General features: G+C 48.7%; 3 protein-coding genes across 3 annotated transcripts; 2 read left to right on the top strand and 1 right to left on the bottom strand.

Moving 5' to 3' along the window:
* The first annotated feature begins 5,127 nt into the window (after positions 1-5,127).
* Positions 5,128-7,801, top strand: LOC112887281. Its single transcript, XM_025953420.1, has 3 exons — positions 5,128-5,285; positions 5,414-5,487; positions 6,850-7,801. Exons 1-3 carry the CDS (start codon positions 5,266-5,268, stop codon positions 7,566-7,568), a joined length of 813 nt encoding a protein of 270 aa, XP_025809205.1. The 5' UTR covers positions 5,128-5,265; the 3' UTR covers positions 7,569-7,801.
* Positions 7,802-12,700: 4,899 nt separating this feature from the next.
* LOC112888000 (DIBOA-glucoside dioxygenase BX6-like) lies at positions 12,701-14,760 on the top strand. Its single transcript, XM_025954313.1, has 3 exons — positions 12,701-12,892; positions 13,232-14,132; positions 14,237-14,760. The coding sequence occupies exons 2-3, from the start codon at positions 13,269-13,271 to the stop codon at positions 14,603-14,605; spliced, it is 1,233 nt and encodes a 410-aa protein (XP_025810098.1). The 5' UTR covers positions 12,701-12,892; positions 13,232-13,268; the 3' UTR covers positions 14,606-14,760.
* Positions 14,761-15,076: 316 nt separating this feature from the next.
* LOC112886732 (ankyrin repeat-containing protein At5g02620-like) lies at positions 15,077-17,937 on the bottom strand. Its single transcript, XM_025952710.1, has 2 exons — positions 17,183-17,937; positions 15,077-17,092 (listed from the first exon to the last, which is right to left on the bottom strand). The coding sequence occupies exons 1-2, from the start codon at positions 17,910-17,912 to the stop codon at positions 15,741-15,743; spliced, it is 2,082 nt and encodes a 693-aa protein (XP_025808495.1). The 5' UTR covers positions 17,913-17,937; the 3' UTR covers positions 15,077-15,740.
* Positions 17,938-20,579: the final 2,642 nt, after the last annotated feature.

The following is a 20,579-nucleotide window of genomic DNA, read 5'->3' on the forward strand; positions in this document are numbered from 1 at the left end:
GAGGGTCAGGGTCTTACGACGAATAAGTCTTTGGTCAGGACACTCTAACGCGTAGTTTAAATCTGAAATTTTCGGGGCGTCACACCGAGCCTCCTCGCGAAGTCGAAGTAGTCAAACTCGTCGCTGCTGCGCATGGACATTGCGGCACAAGCCGAAGTTGAACCGGGTCGTCAAGGTCCGCGGCCGCGGTGCATCAACGTTGCAGCGCAAGGTGAAGTTGAGCCCAGTAGTCGAGGTCGATGTAGCCGTTCGCTGAAGGATCCGATCTTGAACTCGATGAATCGATCCGCCGATGCATATGTACGAAGTAGCAATCCGCCACTTTGAGTGGATTGATGTTGATGAAGAGGTCCTTCAAATTCGCCCAATGATCGCGACGATCGGCCCCTACCTGGCGCCAGCTGTCGATGTTTTACCGCCTGCCCACCGAGGGGTATACCCGAGGTGGTAAGTTTTAGGTAGGATGACGCCGAGATCAGGAACTCGAAGGTGCAAACAACACAAGGTTTAGACAGGTTCGGGCCGCGATATGCGTAATAGCCTACCTCCTGTTTGGTGGTTTGTATTGTTTTGTGTGTTGATGTTGTGTTTTAAGATGGTCCCTGCCCGCCCTTATATATCCGGGAGGATAGGGTTACATGAATCCTAGTCCGAGCTTTTGAAAAGATTATGGTGAAAGTTATCACCATACTGGTTTTCAAATCTCTATTAACCACCAGAGAAGGTTACACCTTTTATTAACCTCTGAAAAAGGTTGGGACAAAAATCCCTGACTTAATTGACTTTTCTTAGTCATGGACGCGGACTATCCTCAAACAAAGAACCTTCAGAAGAAAAGAATATATTTCAAAAATTGAAGTTTGAAGGTCCTCGAGAGACCAAGTCATTTATAGAGCGATTGTTGCTCACCTTAGATCATGTTCTCCCCAAACAAGTAATCTTTAGAAGCAAATAATATATTTTGAAAACGGAGGTTACAAGGTACTTGAGAGACCAAGTCATTTACAAGCATTCTTCACTAACCTTAGATCGTTGTTTCTTTAAGCCAAGAACGTCTACAAGCAAAGAATGTTTTAGAGAAAACATTTCGAAGGTATCACACCTAGAGATGCTTATCTATCTTGAGATGCTTAACTGCTTTTGTGTAAGTGTTTCAGCTTATCTTGGGTCGAAGCAACGAAGAGTTGCAAACATCGACCATCGCATCTTGAATGCTCCAATTGTGTAAGTTAGCAAAGTTCGTATGCCTCGCAAATTTTGCATACTTATCTAAACGTGCAATAAGCACTTGAATGGCAAGAGGCTTCCACACCTAAGGATCTTGAAGCCAAAATACCTTATGACCTCCAATCCAGACTTCACCCAAAGCACTCAGCCAGAAAAGCTGTTTTTGAAAGTTATACATTTTTTATACAATGAAATTTACCTTTATCAACATGCAGGTTTTCTTCAAGGTACCCTTTATGCTAGACATTCTCATTCATTTAGCAGGAATATTGGTTTTCGTCCCAAACTTAAGTGCTTGATACATTTGTTTTTACAGTGTATGAGTTTTCATCAAGAGATATCTCTTATTGACCTCCGGCTCTTACTGGTCATTGGATTAGTTTCTTTTGGTGTTCATCAGTCATTGACTTCCATTATAATGATATTCATCAACAGTTGGATTCCACCTTAAAAATGGCAATTCATCCGCTCTGGTATTCAAGAGCACTATCTTGACCTTTGGTCCTTATTAGCTTTAAGGATCTAGAATTGTCAAACCTTGCCATATCTTTGCAAATGTATCCATCTCCATTCATATGCATCAAAAGCATACATCAAATCATCTCATTGCATGAACACATCATCATGCATGGTAAAAAAAATAGCTCCAAGAAGCAAAGAAGCTTGCGACCTCAAAAGAAAGCCAATGGGCTATCGATTCTAAGGGATGCGAAGCCAAAACACCTTCAGATAAGAAAAAAAGGTGCAACAAGCATAAAAAAAGCTAAGGGGCTATCGATTCTAAGGGATGCGAAGCCGAAACACCTTCGGCTAAGAAAAAGAAAAGTGCAACCAGCACAAAAAAGCCAATGGACTGTCGATCTAAGGGATACGAAGCCAAAATCCCTTCAGCCAAGAAAAAGAAAAGTGAAAAAGCACTTGTGTTTATGGATAACTTCAAGAAATGGTCGTCGAACTATTCTACACCCGTTGCAAACATATCACCTCTTTCAGGTACAAATCGTCGAATCAACTTCATTTAAAGTTGTAGATTTGATAAAGCCTAGCACTCAAAATTTCATCCCCCACTACTTTGGCTCGAGGGGCTTGCCGTCACTTTTAGCATCGTCAACGACTCCGCCTCGGCCGATACTCCAGCTCGAGGGGCTCGCTGTCACCTTCGGCATCGTCAATGACTCCGCCTCGACCGATACTCCGGCTCGAGGGGCTTGCTGTCACCTTCAGCATTGTTAACGACTCCACCTCGCCGATACTCCGGCTCGAGGGGCTCACTGTCACCATCGGCTTCACCTCCGACGTCTCCCTCACCGCTACTTTGGCTTGAGAGGCTCGTCGGGACCTTCAGATTCACCTCCGACATCGCCCTCGCCACTACTTCGGCTTGTAGGGCTCGCCGGGACCTTCGGCTTCGCCTCCGATGTCTCTCTCGCCACTATTTCAGGATGAGGGGCTCACCGGGAGCTTTGGCTTCACCTCCAACGTTTCCCTCGCCACTACTTCGGCTTAAGGGGCTCGTCGGGACCTTCGACTTCACCTCCGACGTCGCCCTCACCACTACTTCGGCTTGGGGGGCTCGCTGGGACCTTCGGCTTCACCTCCGATGTCTCTCTCACCACTACTTCGGCTCAAAGGGCTCACCAGCTCATCATCACCTTCAACGGCTTGGGTGCATGACAACTGCATCACCTTCGATCACTACTATAACTACCTCAACTTTTATGTCATCTACATCAACTATTTCCACTACATGCGAAGCTTATCTCATGAACACCAGCCAAGAGGAGCTGGGGGTGCACTGAACGACTAGTCCTTTTTAGACGACAGAGTCTTGTCCGATGCTCATAAGAAAAGACTTGAAGACGTTGCGGCTACCTTCGGCCATGACTTCTCCAACTACATCACTGACTGCGGCTACCTTTGGCCATGACTACATCGAAAAATGAGCCACTCGCTGATTGAAGTTGCCTGCAAAATTGAAACTCTGAAGGATCTAAAGTTGGCATTTGTACATGTAAATCAAAATATGTGCGTGTTCTTTTCTCCATGCCTTTTTTTTCCACTGAATTTTTGGATGGAGCTTTTAGTGAGGCGCACGTGTCTAAGTTGCAAAGGACATTTCTTGCAACCGGGGATCGGATTGTAGATATATCTCTTTTAACAGAATCAGCTACTCGGTCTCGTTGTGCCAGCCGAGACCGAATAGTTGACAGGCTACTGTTGGGGGTGCGCCTTGGGCCATCACCTAAGGCTAGGGACCCCTTTGTGTAAAAGAGGCTAAGTTATAGGGTCTAAGGGCTTGTTTATAATTGTTAGGGACTTAGTTGTAGCGTCCAGAGACTTATTTGTAAGATACAGAGACTCCTTTATAAATTCTAGAGACCTTCTTATAATATTTGACCCCACCAATATTTAACCCCACCAATTAAATAAATATAAATAACCGCCTCCTCCTCCCTCCTCCCTAATAGAGCTATAGGGCTTAGGGCTTGGAGAAAAGGACTTTTGATTTATTTGCTCTCTTGCTTATCTAGCACGTTCTCATTTCCACTATATTATCTCGTTAAGCTTGGATCTAAACTTTCTGTCTGGTCTCGGCTGTCCGAACCCAACATGAAGCTCTCGTGGTGGCAGAGGCAGTAGGAGGCATGCGGTGCTCGAGACTGACAGTGGGCCATGCCGCCATGGTACCAGCGGCCAAATCTTGATTGGCTAGTCCAAGTAAAAGGTACCGCTCCTGCTCGCTACCAGAATCGGAATGTGCTTCCAATCTGGTTCAGCTGATGGTCCAAATCGAACACATGCCAAGGCCAGTCAATTCCAGTGCATGAAGCATCTATATCTGTTGGAAGGAAAAGCTCAAGCTTGGTGTCAACTGTCAAAAGAACCGGATCCTTTCTGGAAACGACAGGCAGGAAGGAACGGACCTCCTTATTTGGCTGGTGGCCGACGTCTTCCTCGTCGCGTCGCATCAGATTCCTCCTGGACTGCATATGCTTCGCTTCCCTTTCTACGTCACCTAGGTTTTGCAACAATCATTTGCCAGTCATTCGGGGTAGTCGTCGGTCTATCTTCGGACCTGGTGTTCGCAGTGAATTTTTTTGTGGTAATGGTGTGTGAATCCGTTGTTGGATGTGGTGGCCAGGTATAGCTGCTGTTCTTCTGGAGGATTACACGACATTTTTTTGGTCATCCAAAAGAACACAACCTATTTTTTGGATGCGGGTTCAGCGAAATTGTTGCTGCAAGATGAGAATCATCTGAGATGGCAGCGCAGTCCAGCGCACGTCTATTTGGCTGAACCCGCTGCCTGTGCAGTTCGCGCGCTTCTATCCGGCGGCGTGCTCCTCGGCTGCCCGTGCCGTTTGCCCGTTTCCAAGGGCTCCATATGCAGGTTGTGCCACGGAGTTGTTTACTCGTCGTCCGTTCCAGAAACCCCTCGAACGAGACGCGTCTTCGCCGCGGGTCGTGCCTGCCGACAGCGCTTGTGCTGCCGACCCGACCGGCGAGCCAGCGACCATCAATCATAGCTCCCTCCAGTTCGGAAACCTTCGTCGTTAAGTCTTCGGCATGTCCCGTAGTCAATGAGCAAGATAATCATTGTCAGCGCGGATGATCCAGTTTGGCTCAAGCACTGCTTTGGTTTAGAATGACACTCGCATGATGCGAATGCTATTTTTGGAAGAAAAAAACCAATTTTCTGGTGACAAGTTTGCAACCATGCAAAACGGTGACAACTATTAGCTGTGTAATTCCTAATTCGAACAAACACCTATCCTTTCGACAAATACGGTTCGCAAGCAAAAACTCCCTGACAACTTGCTCGGGCCAGCCAGCAGCAGTTGCGGGTGTCGCGTACGCGTGAGATCAGCGTCTCGTGCATCCTACGGCCACCGCTTTCCCCGTTTTGTCCTTTACTCGAAAGCGCAAGCCACCCCTTCGCTTCCGTCCCTTTCCATCCTCTCCTCGTCTCTCTCCCTCTTCGCCGCCTCCGCTTGCCGTCCCAAATCGGCTCTCCGGCCGCGCCAGGCTCCCGTCTCGATGGGTCTCCTCTCCAATAGGTTATCACTCACGCACCTTCCTTCTCTGTTTTCTTTTTGTTCTTAGATTCATTGGGTCAGTCTGATCTCTGCAGTGCGCGGTTATTTCCCCCCCTTTTTTGAGAATTTTTGCCCTCGTATTTCAATAGGATTGGGAAGGAGAGCCTCAAGGCGGGGGATCACATCTACTCGTGGAGGGCCGCCTGGGTCTACGCGCATCACGGTGCGGGGATTCGTCTTGTATTGCTCACTCGGTTGTGTTTATACTTTGATTGGATGATTGAATCGGATAGATTTTGCTAGGTTTTGGGCCCCTTAAATTTGCGAAATGGGTGATTTAAATGTTATGCGTCAACCTCATGTTTTTAATAAAGATTAAACTAGTTCACGTGCGTATATCTCATTACTGATTTTGGGCATTTTGGGTTAGCAGGTGATCCATTTGAACTAATTGCCCCTGAAAATATTGTTCGGAATAGGGTCTGTTAGCTGCTCGGGGGCTGGGATTGATTAGCTAAATATCCTGTACACCAGAACCGTTTTGTGAGCATAACGACATGCCGTTGGCTTGTGCATCAGATCAGCATAGATGATTTTGGGGTACTGTCCATGATTTGTTGTACCATCCTCTGAAATTTGAAGTCCAAGCTTAATAGTAGTACTTAACAAAACAAAAGAGATGAAATACTGTGGAAATGTTTTCCTTCCAAATGGGGCCTAAGTTTACTGTGGTTATTTGCTTTTCTTTTTTTTTCCTCTCTTCTTATTTTTATTTACCATTTCCTGAAATCCCTGAAAAGTTGAATGGATTAAACTGGAAATTTTAAGCGAGTATAGTAGTTTCAAAAGTGCATCTGTAAGATCAGATGTTGAATATGTGCACAAAATGGTGCATCCGTGCATTGGAACTGGACATCTTGGATTGGCTTGGTAATAGATGGTTTCAGTAAGTCATGAGACACTTTGGTTAGTGTGGCTGCAAGATCAGATCATTCAATTCCATCATACAAACTGCATAGGCAATTAGATTACTTTTCCCCCTCAAAATGGCTGGAGAGCTCTTCATTATATTAAGGCAGAATAAATGATCCTATTACAATCAAGGAAAAAGAAACAAGAAGGACCACATGGCCCTGGCTAAATAGAAAACTAAGCCCCACAAACTAAAGGAGCAACCACAACCCGGGGTCATCAAACTACTTTCAGTGCTTTGTCCAATGGATAACTGTATTTGGTTTAATTGACCACCATTTGAGATGCACGACTTGGCAAAAATGATATTGCTACAACAGTTCTTCTCAAAAGAAATTGCTACAGCAGATTATGTATCTTGCTATAGTAACAATCTTGTGGTGACTTTGTAGGAAATGGTCTGAGTATTTTGTCGGGGAAATTCTTTACGTACCATTGCATGTTCATATTATCCGTTATATGCCACTCATTATGTCAGTCACATGTGGATCTCAACACTGAACTGAACCTATCAGTGACGCGTTGAGGAAATTTTCAATGCATATAATCCTTTTTGGTTTGTGGTGCCATTCGCAGTAAATTTTTTGCAGTGTTAACCATACTTTCCTCACAGGAATATATGTTGGTGATGATAAGGTGATTCATTTTACAAGAGGAAGGGACCAGGAGGTTGGAACAGGAACTGTCATTGATATTCTTCTTGTGAGTTCTGCACCGAAACGAAGCGACACGCCATGTCTGGTATGCACCAACGAAGACAATGATGCCAGCATGGAGACAAATGGTGTGGTATCCTCCTGCCTCAACTGCTTCCTGGCTGGGGGTGCCCTTTACCGTTTTGAGTACGCAGTCAACCCAGCTCTCTTCCTTGCCAAAGCGCGAGGAGGGACGTGCACGCTCGCTACCTCTGACCCCGACGAGGCAGTGGTCCGCCGTGCCAAATACTTGCTGAGCAACGGTTTCAGGTGCTACAACCTATTCAAGAGCAACTGCGAGGACTTCGCAATATACTGCAAGACTGGCCTCCTTGTGGCGGAGCGGGGTGTTGTTGGGCAGAGCGGGCAGGCCATCTCGATCATTGGTGGACCTCTTGCTGCAGTGATCTCAACCCCGTTCCGCCTGGTCACCACAAACATCTATGGAATGGCGGTGATGGCCGTCGGGGTGTACTGCGCCAGCAGGTACGCGGCTGACATTGGCAATCGCCGTGATGTGGTGAAAGTGGAAGTCGAGGACCTGACGGCGGGACTGGCCAGCGGCAGGATCCGTGCGGTGGAGAACCAGCTGGTGGTTCCTGCAGAAAGCCCGGCTGTGACCACAGTCGCAGCTTAAAATGCAGCATTGCTGTTGTAACATCTGCAAGATTTACATGAGTCGAGACCTTTACTGCTGCCAAGTGTATGGATTGTTTGTTTGTTGAGTTAAAGAATCTTCTGAACTCTGTCGAAGTGAGGCTTCCGTTCGGCAATGTCTGTATGACTGTATGATTATCGTGTATCGCTTGCCCAGTGTTGTGACTCAAGGTAAAAAAGAAGAAGAAAATACTGTTGTGTGCCTTGTCGTAATATCGAGCTTGACTTCTAGAGAATCGTGTTTATATGACTGCTTGGAGAGGTACTTTCTGCCGTCATTGGATGCTCAGATTTTTCTCATAAGCAGAGGATCCGAGTACCTTAGACACTTCATTCTTTGGTAGCTCAAAGCCTGAAACATTTGTGCGTATGACATCAAAATTTATCTGCTGGTATGATTTTCTTATCTAGCCACAATAAACTTGGCTGTAGCCTGCATATAGCATACTGGAGTAAGCATGTTAGCGTTTCCTGGACCATGGGCCAAGTTTATCGTCTAAGGGTGTGTTCGTTTCCTGGGGTCTAAAGTTTAGAGGGGTCACATCAAAAATAATCTTATCATTTATAAATATTAAATAAAGTCTAATTATAAAACTAATTGCAGAACCCCAGTGCTAATTCGCGAGACGAATCTAATGAGGTATATTAGTCTATGATTAGTGGATGATTACTGTAGCATCACTGTTGCAAATTATGGATTAATTAGGCTCATTAAATTTGTCTCGCGAATTAGCACCCAGCTGTGCAAAAAGTTTTATAAACAGATTTTATTTAATATTTTTAAATAGCAACATTCTTTTTGATGTGATGGGTCTAAAATTTAGAGGGCTGGAAACGAACAGGCCCTTAGTCGGATAAAGCCCATGTGCTTGTGGGCGAGCATCCTCTCGCCCACCGGTGTAATGGCCGGAAATCCACTGGGCGGCTACGACCGCCAGCTAGAGAGCTGCGGGATGCAGCGCCCACCGCCCGGGTTCGAGCCTAGCTCATGGCGGATTTTCACGCATGGATAATTTGCAGCCTCTCTCGCGTGATGCCACAAAGGCAATGCGATTTGCCTATTATCTATGAAGTTAAGAATGGTTCCGGTGATCTTTCGAATGGCGCGGTCTTTTGGTCTGTGTGGTTGTAGACAGTTCTAGTTGTGTACATATGTGTTGGCATGCGTGCGTGCATGAATAGATTGTATCAAGATGAGTCGTTAGAAACAAACTAGAGAGTTGCAGGTGTTCTCGGACACGAAGGCGGCGTGGCGGGCTTCGCGGATGCGGGAGTTTTGCACCGCCTCGCGCTGCAGCACGCGCCGACGGCAACGTCTGCCGCGACCATCCCGGGCGGTCATCGACCTGACGTGCACGCTGCGGGAGGAGCTGGTCGGAGGCGGGATGGCTCAGATGGCCGTCAAGGTGTCCTGCGCCAGCAGGTACCCGACGGAGCTGATATCGGCAACGCTGCAACAGTCGAGATGTGCTCAAAGACTACTGGAAGTCGATGATGACCTGACGGCCGGACGGGCCGCCAGCGGCAGGATCCATGCGGTGGGGAACATCGGCCTCTGGAGAGATGTACATCAGTCCAGATCTATTTTACTACTCCCTCTATTAAAAAAACTGTTATTTTAGCTTTTAAATTTTATTTTATAAAAAATATTTATTTAACTTGTAGTAAGATCCATCTAATTAAAGAAATACTAAGTATCAAGAAAAAAAATTGTATAAAAAGCGCATAAGGAACTGTTTGGTTATGCTTTTGGCTGTGGCTTTTATCCCCAAAAGCTAAAATATAACAAAAAAGGTTGGCTGTCAAGAAAACTAGGGTAATTTCTGCTTGAAATTACCCACCTACCACTTATTATAAAAAAAAATAATTGTTTATATTTTGCCAAGCGACATCCCCTTCCTCTGCTCCCACCGCTCCTTCCTTGCCGGTTCCCACCGCCACCTTCCTCGCCGGTCCCGCCGCCGCACGTGTGTCTCCGCCGCAGGCGGGCCGCCGCCGCGAACATCTGCTGCGCGCGAGAGCTCCGCCGCGGGCCGGCCTCCCCGCGCGGGCGGGCCGCCGCCGCCGCCACGAGCCTCAGCTGCGTTCGCGAGCTCCGGCGCGGGCCTCTGCCACGCGCGTGCCTCCGCCGCAGGCCTCCCTCCCTCGAGCGCGCGAGCCGCCGCCGCCGCCGCGAGCCTTCGCCGTGCAGGCGCTGTGGTCGTGAGCTCCGCCGCAGGCGGGCCGCTACAGGGAGAACAGCGTGGGAGGAAGAAGAAGATGATGACAAGTGGGGCCCACTCATCAGGAGGACAGAGGAGAGTTAAGCGGGGAGGGCTGTGGAACACGTGGGGTTCGCTTAACATTTCTCAATAGTTTTCGTCTTTCTCACAGCTCATATCTCAACAGTTTTTTTACGGTCCACGGCTCACGTCTACCTTTTTAAAGTCACAGCTTAATAAAACACATCCTTAGTAGATTCTATTTTTTAGTTCCAATGCATATATATTTATTGGCGATCTAGAAAATCAAATAGATAATACGGTTTTCAATTACAATCGCTATATTAATTAGATGCAATAAAATTTTTAGAATAAGTAATGTGTCTGAAATTTTTTAAAAGAATTTTTTTGGACGGAGAGAGCACTTGCTAAACGTGTGAACCGTTCGTTACTATTGCGTTCAAAATCTGCTGAAACTCTGTTTATTTGTGAGCTCACCATCCATCAATATCTGAACGAGTGTCATGGGTGGCCTGTCCAGTTCTGTATCGAGATAAAACACAAAACTGCTGCGTGCCTTTTTTTTCTTAATCAAAATTTGACTGATTTTAAGAGTCGTGACTTCATGTAACAGTTTTCACTTGTTGGGAGATTCATGTTTTTTCTCGTAAGCAGGACATGACTGACTGAGGCAAGCCGTAGGTATGACAAAATCTTTTGTATATATGTACCTGGGTATCATGTTTCAAGGTGTGAGCTGCTGATTTAAACTCATATGTAACCACAAACCAAATAAACCTGGCTGTATATATGGCCTAAGCAAGTTAGTAGGGTACGGGGAAGCACTCTTGATCATGAGCCAATTTTTATCTTCGCCGTAGGTTGGAAGCCCAACCCAGGCGCTGGTGATCGAGCGATGACATGAATCGATCGATCACTGCAACCAGCCATGATGCACAATCATTATTTTCCTAGCATGACCCTTAGCTTGAAATGGATGTTTCAAGCTTGCGTGTGGGATCCCTTTTTCTTCTGACTCTACTTTACAATGGGCCTACTAAAAAAACAACTGCACAGTGAGCAGCTTTCCTGTTGTTTTGTGACAAAATTGCAAAAGTACCTGTCTGTCAGTGAGCTTTCCTGTATCTCAATTTTTTTTACCGTCTATCTTTTTTGTGAAACGAAAAAAAAAAGATTCTCCTCACTGGTGATCTATTTACGTTTTACTCCCTTCGTCTTCCCTCCGTCTCGTAATACCGGGCATTCTAGTATTTTATATATTAAGGAGATGAGGAAATGACACATGTAGCTCTATTTAATGTCTTGTTTTGTTGCTATTTTAGTGATTTTATGGCCGGCTGGAAATAATTAGTTTTCAAAACATCCTATAATATCTTATGTTTATGTACAAATGTTGAACCCTTCAATATCTTATATTTCAGGACGGATAATATTTTATATTTCAGGACGGAGAGAGTATATGATGTATATGACGCAGGCTAGTCCAACATTAAACTAACTAGTATCGTGTACGTGTGTGTGTATATATAAGAAGACTAGTATCGTGTGTGTATAAGAAGAGAAGGAGTAACATATTTTTTTTGTGTGGATTGAGGAGTAGTAGTATTGACAGTCCAACTTCTCTCAATTGAGCTTTGATGTTGCTTCATATGCTCCACCAGTGCCTAGTGCCCCTGTTATTCAACATGGGCTGCACACTAGTGTCGTAGCACTCTTCTCTTCAATCCGTCGCATCTGTGACAGTGTCAATGACTCGACTTAGCAGGCGAGGATAGTGCTCCTGTCATTTCTTTTGTTCGGGTAAAAGGAAATCTTAAATGGGTCACGTTTTCTTGTTTTGGGAAAGAAAGAAAAAAGGACGGCTAATGATGTGCGATCGATAGAGGAAGCACGAGTGAGGCTGGTGGCAATGGCGGCGGTACCGCCCCCTGTCGGCCCGGCTCAGGCGGGAGCGAGGCGGGAGGGAGAGAGAAGGCGGGAGCAATCACGCCGGGCGGGAGCGGGCGCTATCGCCCCGCTCTCGTCTGCGTTGGCAGGGGCGCGGAGGCGGGAGGCGGGCGGTAGCAAGGTGGTGCGCTGGCGTCGGCGTGCGCGGGTGAGAGGACGTGACGTGGCGCGTTTCGATTGGTCCACGCGGACTATCCGTTGAACTAGCCGTTATTTAACCGTTTGAACTCCAAAAAATTCGAAAAAAATTGTAAAAAATCCTAAATTTCATCTCCAACCCCCTATAAATACCTGATCCGGTCTTCACTCCTTCCACACCCCATTTGAGCTCATTTCTCTCCTCTACAATCCGAAAGCTAAACTATTCAAGCAATGGAACATAATGAAGTCCCGATCAACCGCGGATATGGACGAAGCAGAAAAACGTGCTCATTTCAAGACCGTCAAGATGGTGGAAAAAGAGCTTGGACTAGACGAGGATTCGGAGGAGGATTAGAATTTTCTTTGGAACATAATGAAGTCCCGATCAGCCGCGGATACGGACGAAGCAGAAAAACGTGCTCATTTCAAGGCCGTCAAGATGGTGGAAAAAGAGCTTGGACTAGACGAGGATTCGGAGGAGGATTAGAATTTTCTTTTAATTATTATGTATTTTTGCTATTTTTATTGCGATGTAATTTTCTTTTTTAATTATGATGTAATCGGTAATTTTTTAGTTGAATAAAATTAGTTTATTGAATTATTTTGCGTACGCGAATAAAAGAGAGTGAAATAATTAAATCTGGAAAAGAAAAGCTGACGTGGAGGAGAGAGAAGTCAGAGCTGACACTATAGCCTGTGTATTAGAAGGGTGGGGTGAGAGTGAGGGTGAGAGCTGACGTGGTGGGAAAATATCTTCCCCCGCTGCTGGGCTCAGCCTGATGACACGATGTTTACTGGACGGACAAGCCTGCGAAGAGTCGCGACGAAAGGCCAGTGGGCCATGTGGACGGGACCATACGTGCCACGAATGAAATATCAGCTCGCCCTACATCTCGTTTGGTGTGGAATACGCGCGCAGTAATCACCATTCTTCGGCAACCAGATCATCATCTTCTTCTTCGTCGTCTGCATCGCATCTCCGCCTAGCAACAGGGTAAGAACCTTCGTCTCCTCGCACTCTTCCTTCCCCTAGGCATGACCCTGAGTCGCTGCCGGCCGGCGAAGCCGGTCGGCCGTGGTAGTAGCTAGCTTCTGTTTTGCCCGTATGCAGTTCGTGAGACATGTTAGAAATGGTGGCAGTTAGATGCGAGATGGGACATGTTTGGGACACACAACTTTCGCGTCAATCTAGTAGAAACGTGTTTAATCCAATAATCCCCATAGGATTACTGAAAGAAAGAAAGAAAAATTCTCGCGTTGCAAACGGAAATGGGAGCTATCAGTACTGGCGCTCTGCTCATCTCGCCTAACTTGTCTTGCGATCTTGTTGCAGAGAGGAGCAAGATCGAAGCAGCATTTATCACTCGATCATGTCCGCCACGAGAGCTGCCGGCGGCGTGGGAGGCTACGACCGCCAGCGGGAGCTGCAGGCGTTCGACGACACCAAGGCCGGCGTGAAGGGCCTGGTGGACGCGGGCGTCACGGCCGTCCCCGCTATCTTCCACCACGCGCCGGACTCCCTCCCCGTGCTGCAGCAGGCGGCGGCCGACGGCAGCAACGTGGCCGCGACCATCCCGGTGATCGACCTGTCGTGCGCGCGGCGGGAGGAGCTGGTACGCGGGGTGAAGGCGGCGGCGGAGACGGTGGGGTTCTTCCAGGTGGTCAACCACGGCGTCGCGGGCGGGCTCCTCGCCGAGACGTTGGCCGCGGTGCGGCGGTTCAACGAGGCGCCCGCGGAGGCGAAGCGGCCCTACTACTTCAGGGGCAACGCCCGCAAGGTGAGGTTCAGCTCCAACTTCGACCTGTTCCAGGCGCCGGCGGCCAACTGGCGCGACACCCTCTTCTGCGACGTCGCGCCGGAGCCGCCGCGGCCGGAGGAGCTGCCGGAGCCCGTCAGGCACGTGATGGTGGAGTTCGGCGACGCGGTGCTGGGGCTGGCGGAGCGGCTGCTGGAGCTGCTGTCGGAGGCCCTCGGCCTCGCCCATGATCACCTGAGGGAGATGGGCTGCGTGGAGGGCGTCGGCGTGGCGAGCAACTACTACCCGCCGTGCCCGGAGCCGCACCTCACCCTCGGCAGCACCAGGCACACCGACGCGTCTTTCCTCACCGTGCTCGTGCAGGACGGCATGGGCGGCCTCCAGGTGCTCGTTGACCGCGGTGGCGGCCGCCGGGGCTGGCTGGACGTGCCTTCCTTGCCCGGTGCTCTCGTCATCAACATCGGCGACCTTCTTCAGGCACCCTCTCTCGACCGCTCTTCATCATCTCTCAGTTGATTTGCCTACAAATCGTTGCTCCTTCCTTCCAGTCTTACTTGCTCTCGCTGTCGAACGCATTGCAGCTTGTTAGCAACGGCAAGTTCAGGAGTGCGGAGCACCGGGTTTTGGCGAACAAGAGCAGGGACACGGCGAGGGTTTCCGTGGCGGCCTTCTGCAGCGCGGACGTGATAAGGTCGACGAGGGTGTATGGCCCCATCGGAGCGCTCTCGTCGCCGGACGGCAGCGACCCACCGCTTTACAGGAGCATCACCATTCACGAGTACCTCGCGCACTTCCTCAAGAAAGGACTGGATGGTCGCCATACGCTGGACCACTTTCTGCTGAAGCAGCCCGACTCCTACTGCTATGTAGATGCAGTGCATGCTGCGGTCACTTCTCAAATGAAATTTCGAGAGGTTTTGCGAATTGAAAAGGAAGGGTCCACTAAATAAGTAAGGAACTTAACATGGGGAACAAGATTCCAATTATGAACTAGTAAAATATTATGCAAGTATCCTCGGCGAACCTTGTGTATTTTGTGATATAGTAGCAAGAATGGTTGTGCGTTGCAACGGGGAAGCGATGATGTTTGAGCGGGATTGTCATACTTTCAAATGCAGGCCCTCTCGAAGCCATGATTCTTCTATTCCCTAAGATTCAACAGATAGAGAAAATATGTATAAGACCTCAGAGAATAGATTGAATATGATATAGATCAAGTGAGAGGCAAATTTAGAGAGGTTCGGACAATTATGTCCAACTCGGTAGGGCTGGTTTCTAACAGAACAGTTAAAATAGGCTTCAATTGATCACATGGTAGAGAGAGAGAGAGAGAGGAGCGGAGTCTTGACGGCGACGATAATGGTGGTTATAACAGTGGCGCGCGGGACTGAGGCAAAATGGCGCACGCTATGTTTCCGAGTCGAGGCCATCCCCATTTCCATTGCTCCAACGAAAATACAGTCTTACAAACAGAGATAGACGGTGGGGTAAATGGACAGAATGGGGTACAACGAGAATGTTTTCACCAGAGGAGAGGAAGGAACACCCCTGACCCGACTTTCAGGGCAGGAGGCGCCCGACTACAGTGACATTCAGAAGCCCAAGATTCCCGGGCACCCGCGCATACAAACCAAAAGGAAGTTTCATGACCCTAGAAACAAGAAGAAAAAAAGAGTGGTCTGTATGAGACAGGAACCCCTTGACCCCATCAAACTATTTTGGCAGATCTTCTCCCAGCGTAGAAGGCGAGCTCCCTTCCTCTTCGCTCAGTCTTCTTCAGCGTCCTCTTCCTGGTCCTCTTCTGGGGCATCTGTCAGCAGTAATAATGGACCTCGAGGAGGTTGAGCAGTAATGGCGCACGCTCTTGCCAGACGTGTGGTGAAAATTTTTTCACCATGCTAAAATTTTTCAGAATTGTAGACAGTGATGCTCATGTATCCTTCATGACATGTTTGAAATTTTTTGGGCCATTAAAAGAAGCATCTATTTATCATCAGTTTCACTTTAGTGGCAGGAGTTTCAGTGAGGCACGAGTTGACCGGAGCCATGCTCTGCTCACTGCGGTCGTCATCAAACACTATCAGATCATGTAGGGAACGAGTAAACCTGGCACTGAGATTGCAGGAGAAGAGTGGAAGAGAGGCAGTGGTGGTGAATTGCAGGTGACCGCAGGTACGCCACGTCCCAGAGAAACGTGACGAGGATCAAGGCGAGGATGAGCAGCGTGGCCAGCATCTTGAAGAGGTTGAGCCAGGGCGTGCGCGAGAGCAGCAGTTTCTGGCAGGGGATGGGCCGCGGGCCCAGCAGCACGCCGAGGAGCCCCTTCAGCCCGAGCCGCGCCCATATGGGCCTCGCCAGCACCACGGGCCACCAGGTCGTGCCCGGGTGCGCGAAGACCACGGACACGCACGCCATGGCGCACACGGCGGCGTTCAGGTTCCCGACGGGGACCCCGGCCGCTCCCGGCGGGCTGAGCGTCAGGTGCACGCCGAAGGCGAAGGTGGCGATGACGAGCAGGACGCCGACGTGGAGCAGGTTGGAGGACCAGACGTGGTAGCGGCTGCGGTACCTGGGGTGCACGGTGGTCAGCCCCGCGTACATGAGCAGGCACGTCGCCACCGTCGAGCACATGAACGCCAAGGCGTTGCACAGGACGAAGGCCCGGAACGCCGGCCTCTCGGCGGCGTCGGCGGTGGCCCCGGGCACGGTGAAGGGCGCCGCGAACGTCACCGTCGCGATCAGCACGGACCCGATGGCGCGGTTCTGCGTCAGGTTGGTGTACTTGCGGAGCTCCCTATCGGAGCCCCCGGCCCCGGCGCGCTTGTCCAGGTACTCGTCCCGCCGCCGCGGGCTGCGGTGGGCGCCGCACCACACCAGGCACTGCGCGATCAGGACCTCCGGGTTCATCGGGTACGTGTACCCGTGGTCGAGCTCGTTGATGGCCACGTCCAGCGGCGTCGCGCCGTCGTTGTTCATGACGCTCAGGTTCACCTTCACGTCCTGCGTCAGCAGCATGGCCATCCCGTCGCACCCGTGCTTCACCGCCAGGTGCAGCGGCGTGTTCCCGGCGCCGTCCCTCGCGTTCACCATCCGCCCGAACCTCGGGTTCCTGCACATGTGCTGCACCACCTTCTCCTTCCTGTGCTCGATGGCGCAGTGCAGGACGTTCCGTCCCCGGTTGTCCAGCAGCTCGTCGCTGTTGGGGCACGTCTCCATGAGCAGCTCGATGACGTCGATCTTGCCCATCTTCGCGGCGGTGTGCGCGGGGAAGAGCCCGTCCACGTCCGGGATGTACGCCAGCGAGGAGTCCTTCTGTAGGAGTAGCTTCACTGCTCCGATCTTCCCAGCTGAGGCCGCATGGTGGAGGGCGGTGTTCCCAGAGTTGTCCACCTTCTTCGCCAGCGTCGGCTCCCAGCACCACAGTGACTTGGTCATCTCTTGAAACGTTCCGGTTGCGTGCATCACATCAGGAACCGTAGCAGAAGTACAAAACATACCAACGAAGAAGATTCGAAGTTTACTAGTACCTTCACTGACAAGGACCGCCGCGTGCAGGGCGGTCTGTCCATGCGGTCCGACGTAGTACGCCGGAGATTTCACCCCATCATCAGGAGGCGAGCCTCCGATCAGGACGGCAACCATGTCGGTGCGGCCTAGCGCGGCGGCCAGGTACAGCGGGGAGAAGCCCTTGCCATCCACCACCGCGGCCAGCCCGCCGTCGGCGGACACGAGCTTCTCCAGGACGGCCTCGTGGCCGTTCCTGATGGCCTCGTGCATCGCGGTCGTACCCTCCGCGTTCCTCGCCCTCAGCACGGACTCCTCGTCACCGGACGCGCCGGCTTCCAACACCGCCGCCGCCGTCGCAGGGTCAAGCGCACGGTCGATGAGGTAGCACACCACGTCGACGTGCCCGGCCCTCGAGGCGCTGATCAGGGGCGTGTTGCGCAGGTTGTTCCTGGCCCTGATGAGCGAGGCGTCCACGCCGCACATGATGCGGACGAGCTCCGTGTATCCGCGGCCGGCCGCGGTGTGGAGCGCCGTGTTCCCCTCCGAGGTGACGCCTTTCAGGCACCGCCGGCTGATGCCAGCTTCGAGCTTGCCTCCACTGTCGCAGCTCAAACCGAGAACCTGTTCTAGGAGCGCCTTGTCGCCGGTCGCGGCAGCTCTGAGCAGCTCGTGGCTCATCGTGTGTGGGGTGTGGCGTGGTGCTACCCCTGCTGAAGGAGACATGACCATGGTGTGGTTTGAGCACAGCATTTCTCTCCCAGTCCTCCTAGAGTAACTCCTGATGGTTCAGTGCAGTTTAAGCGAACCCTCCTGCATTCATATACTAGATACTTGTGGGGGTATTTGCACGGTAATTTACCCCATCGAGAAGAGGAGTCAAACACACAACCGCGTAAGTCTAGCTCTATCAAAACAGTCAGCATCAAAACCGTAGACAGAAACGACCAAATTTGAACTGGATTGACAGGCAAAAGCGCGTGACGCTGCAAACCTGCAAAGTTTCAGGATATGCGCAGTGTCATTATGGATGTAACGGACATGAACGGAAGCCTTGTGAAGTTTCATGAAAATTGAGCTGCAAGCATGCTGCATCGATCACAATTCAGTTTATGCTATCCAAGTACCCTTTCAGATGTGTCACGGTCTTTCAGATGTGTCACGGTCACCGGAAGTCTTCGAGTATCATCTTACCCGGTGAAAGAGGTTAGAACAAGAGCATACTTAGCTCATGCATGAGAGTGAAAGTAATCAATAAATTTGCTACGCTAATAGCCTTAAGTAATTTAGTGATAATATCCAAGATGCAACACAGGTGAATAATTAGGAGGTACTCCCTTCGTACCAAATTACCAGTCGTTTTGGTTTTTATAGATCATTAGACTTTACTATACACCTACACATAATATATATGTAGATGTATAGCAAAAACTATGGATCTAGAAAAATCAAAATGACTAATAATTTGGGACGGAGAAAGTATATGTCACGATCTGATCATCCTAACTGATGCTCAAATAACTATATTTTAGAATGTTTCGTGAATCTGGCCCTCTGCGACCTTGACCGCACGCAGTCAAGTTCTTACTTCATTCTCAGCTGATAAGCTAATCAAAATGAGCATACAAAATGAGAGGAGAGCTCAAACGCAGGTTTGCTACCCTTATTTGTAAAGTTTGTAACGATTCATTCTGCATTGACTAATGATGCCACAAGCACTGCCTTGTCCTGCTTCCATTTCTTTACTGACGTCGACTGGGGGAAGTGCACTGCACTGAGTCCGTCCTAGATGAGACAAACAATGATAACCACCCTGGCGTGTAGAGGAGAACTACGAGAGGACGTGAGTAGCTGGCACTGTCGTAGTGTTGTCCGTCACAATCGAGCCTCAAACACCATGAAACAGAGGGAAATTGCGAGGAATGCGAATTGTTTTGCGATTAACCGTCCCATTTCCAGTTGCACACGGTGTGAAAATGGCGTGGAAGTTCGGGCAAGTAAAGTAGGAGAACACGGAGGGAAATCAAGCTGGCAAGGTGACAAAACTTCTGCTGGATAATTGTGTTTCTTGTTGAGTTGTGTGCATTTGAATTTGAATTAAGAAAATAAATTTAAAAACATGCTTTTTGAGACAACTTGAAATTTCATTGCAACATATATGTATGCTCGAGTTAATTTGATAAATTCTTATGATACAATTAGTAAATTTAGAAGAATTTTCATAGATTTTATGGAATCGTCATGAAGGTCAAATTATTAAAAAATTGCAAATATAACAAATTTGAAACCTTCCTCGTCTGAAATCTGCAGTAGTTATGGCTCTAAATCCATGCAAATTAGGTTGCACTTGAATCTTTGTATCAATAAAAAGTAGGTAGAATTTTTGGAGACTTGGAAGGTCATTGTAAGATGGAGAGAAAGAAAGAGTTACAACTGCTCCAATGATAATGCCAAATGCATGGTCCATTGGTTTTACTAAGGGGTAAGTCTTGTGGAGTACGGTACTCACGATGCTGCAATCAAGTTCTTCTAGTTGTCCTAGAGGGCATATTCAGCGATGGTCATCTCACCAGCGCTGGCAAAGTGGATGAGTTGTTGAAGCCTGATCGAGTTATGTAGGTGGTGTCTTATGGACAATGGCGCCATCTCTTATTTATATTGCGATTTATTTTACTATGTACTATATAAGTGTTTTCTAGGTGAACCTCTTTTCGCTCCATCATCCAATTCTTAACTTCTAAGATAAACACTCTAAATTGTCGAGAATAGCCCCAATGTTTAACTTTAGATTTAGAACTTCTAATTTGAGAACTCGTAATCTATCCGAGTCTTGTAACATGTCAAAAATTTCTTCCACATGTATCCTTGTGATGATGACTATGTTGTGCAAAGCGATATGCATGTTGATTTTAGGCGTTTTCATGAGATGCATACCAGGGACTGCTGGAGTCACTTGAATTTTAATTTAATTTAACTCGATTGTGTTGACATTTAGATGTGTGTTAGCACGTGGCACACCAAATGGCAAGCATGCATGTGCTACCTCTCATGAATAGTTAGCGGTCTAATAAAACCTAGTGCAGTTTGGTCAGTTCCTCACACAAGTACCAATTGATCCAAGTTTCAAGTATGTATTTAGTGGCCATGACGTAGTGATCATATCTCATCTAAGGATTAACGTATAAAACGATTCTTCAATTAGAAACATAGTGAGAATTGAAGGTGTGCCGCATACCATTGCAAGCGAAAGCCTCTATCTGCTTCTTCTGCGTCTGCAAGATTCAGAATACCATTGATCACGCTGTGCTTATTACATGTTTTTATGTACAAGAGGACGAAATTTGAACGGATGAAGTGATGAAATATGAACATCCGGTTAGATGCTAGTAGTTTGGAAGGGGAGAACGATCTGTTCAGCAC

This window comes from Panicum hallii, chromosome 3 (assembly GCF_002211085.1).
Source record: "Panicum hallii strain FIL2 chromosome 3, PHallii_v3.1, whole genome shotgun sequence".
NCBI lineage: Eukaryota > Viridiplantae > Streptophyta > Magnoliopsida > Poales > Poaceae > Panicum > Panicum hallii.

Coding starts and splice junctions, on each gene's coding strand:
- LOC112887281 (XM_025953420.1), top strand. CDS start 5,266: ATGGGTCTCCTCTCCAATAG. Junction 5,286..5,413: donor ATGGGTCTCCTCTCCAATAG/GTTATCACTCAC, acceptor GTATTTCAATAG/GATTGGGAAGGAGAGCCTCA. Junction 5,488..6,849: donor CTGGGTCTACGCGCATCACG/GTGCGGGGATTC, acceptor CTTTCCTCACAG/GAATATATGTTGGTGATGAT.
- LOC112888000 (XM_025954313.1), top strand. CDS start 13,269: ATGTCCGCCACGAGAGCTGCCGGCGGCGTGGGAGGCTACGACCGCCAG. Junction 14,133..14,236: donor ACATCGGCGACCTTCTTCAG/GCACCCTCTCTC, acceptor AACGCATTGCAG/CTTGTTAGCAACGGCAAGTT.
- LOC112886732 (XM_025952710.1), bottom strand. CDS start 17,912: ATGCTGTGCTCAAACCACACCATGGTCATGTCTCCTTCAGCAGGGGTA. Junction 17,093..17,182: donor GGCGGTCCTTGTCAGTGAAG/GTACTAGTAAAC, acceptor GAACGTTTCAAG/AGATGACCAAGTCACTGTGG.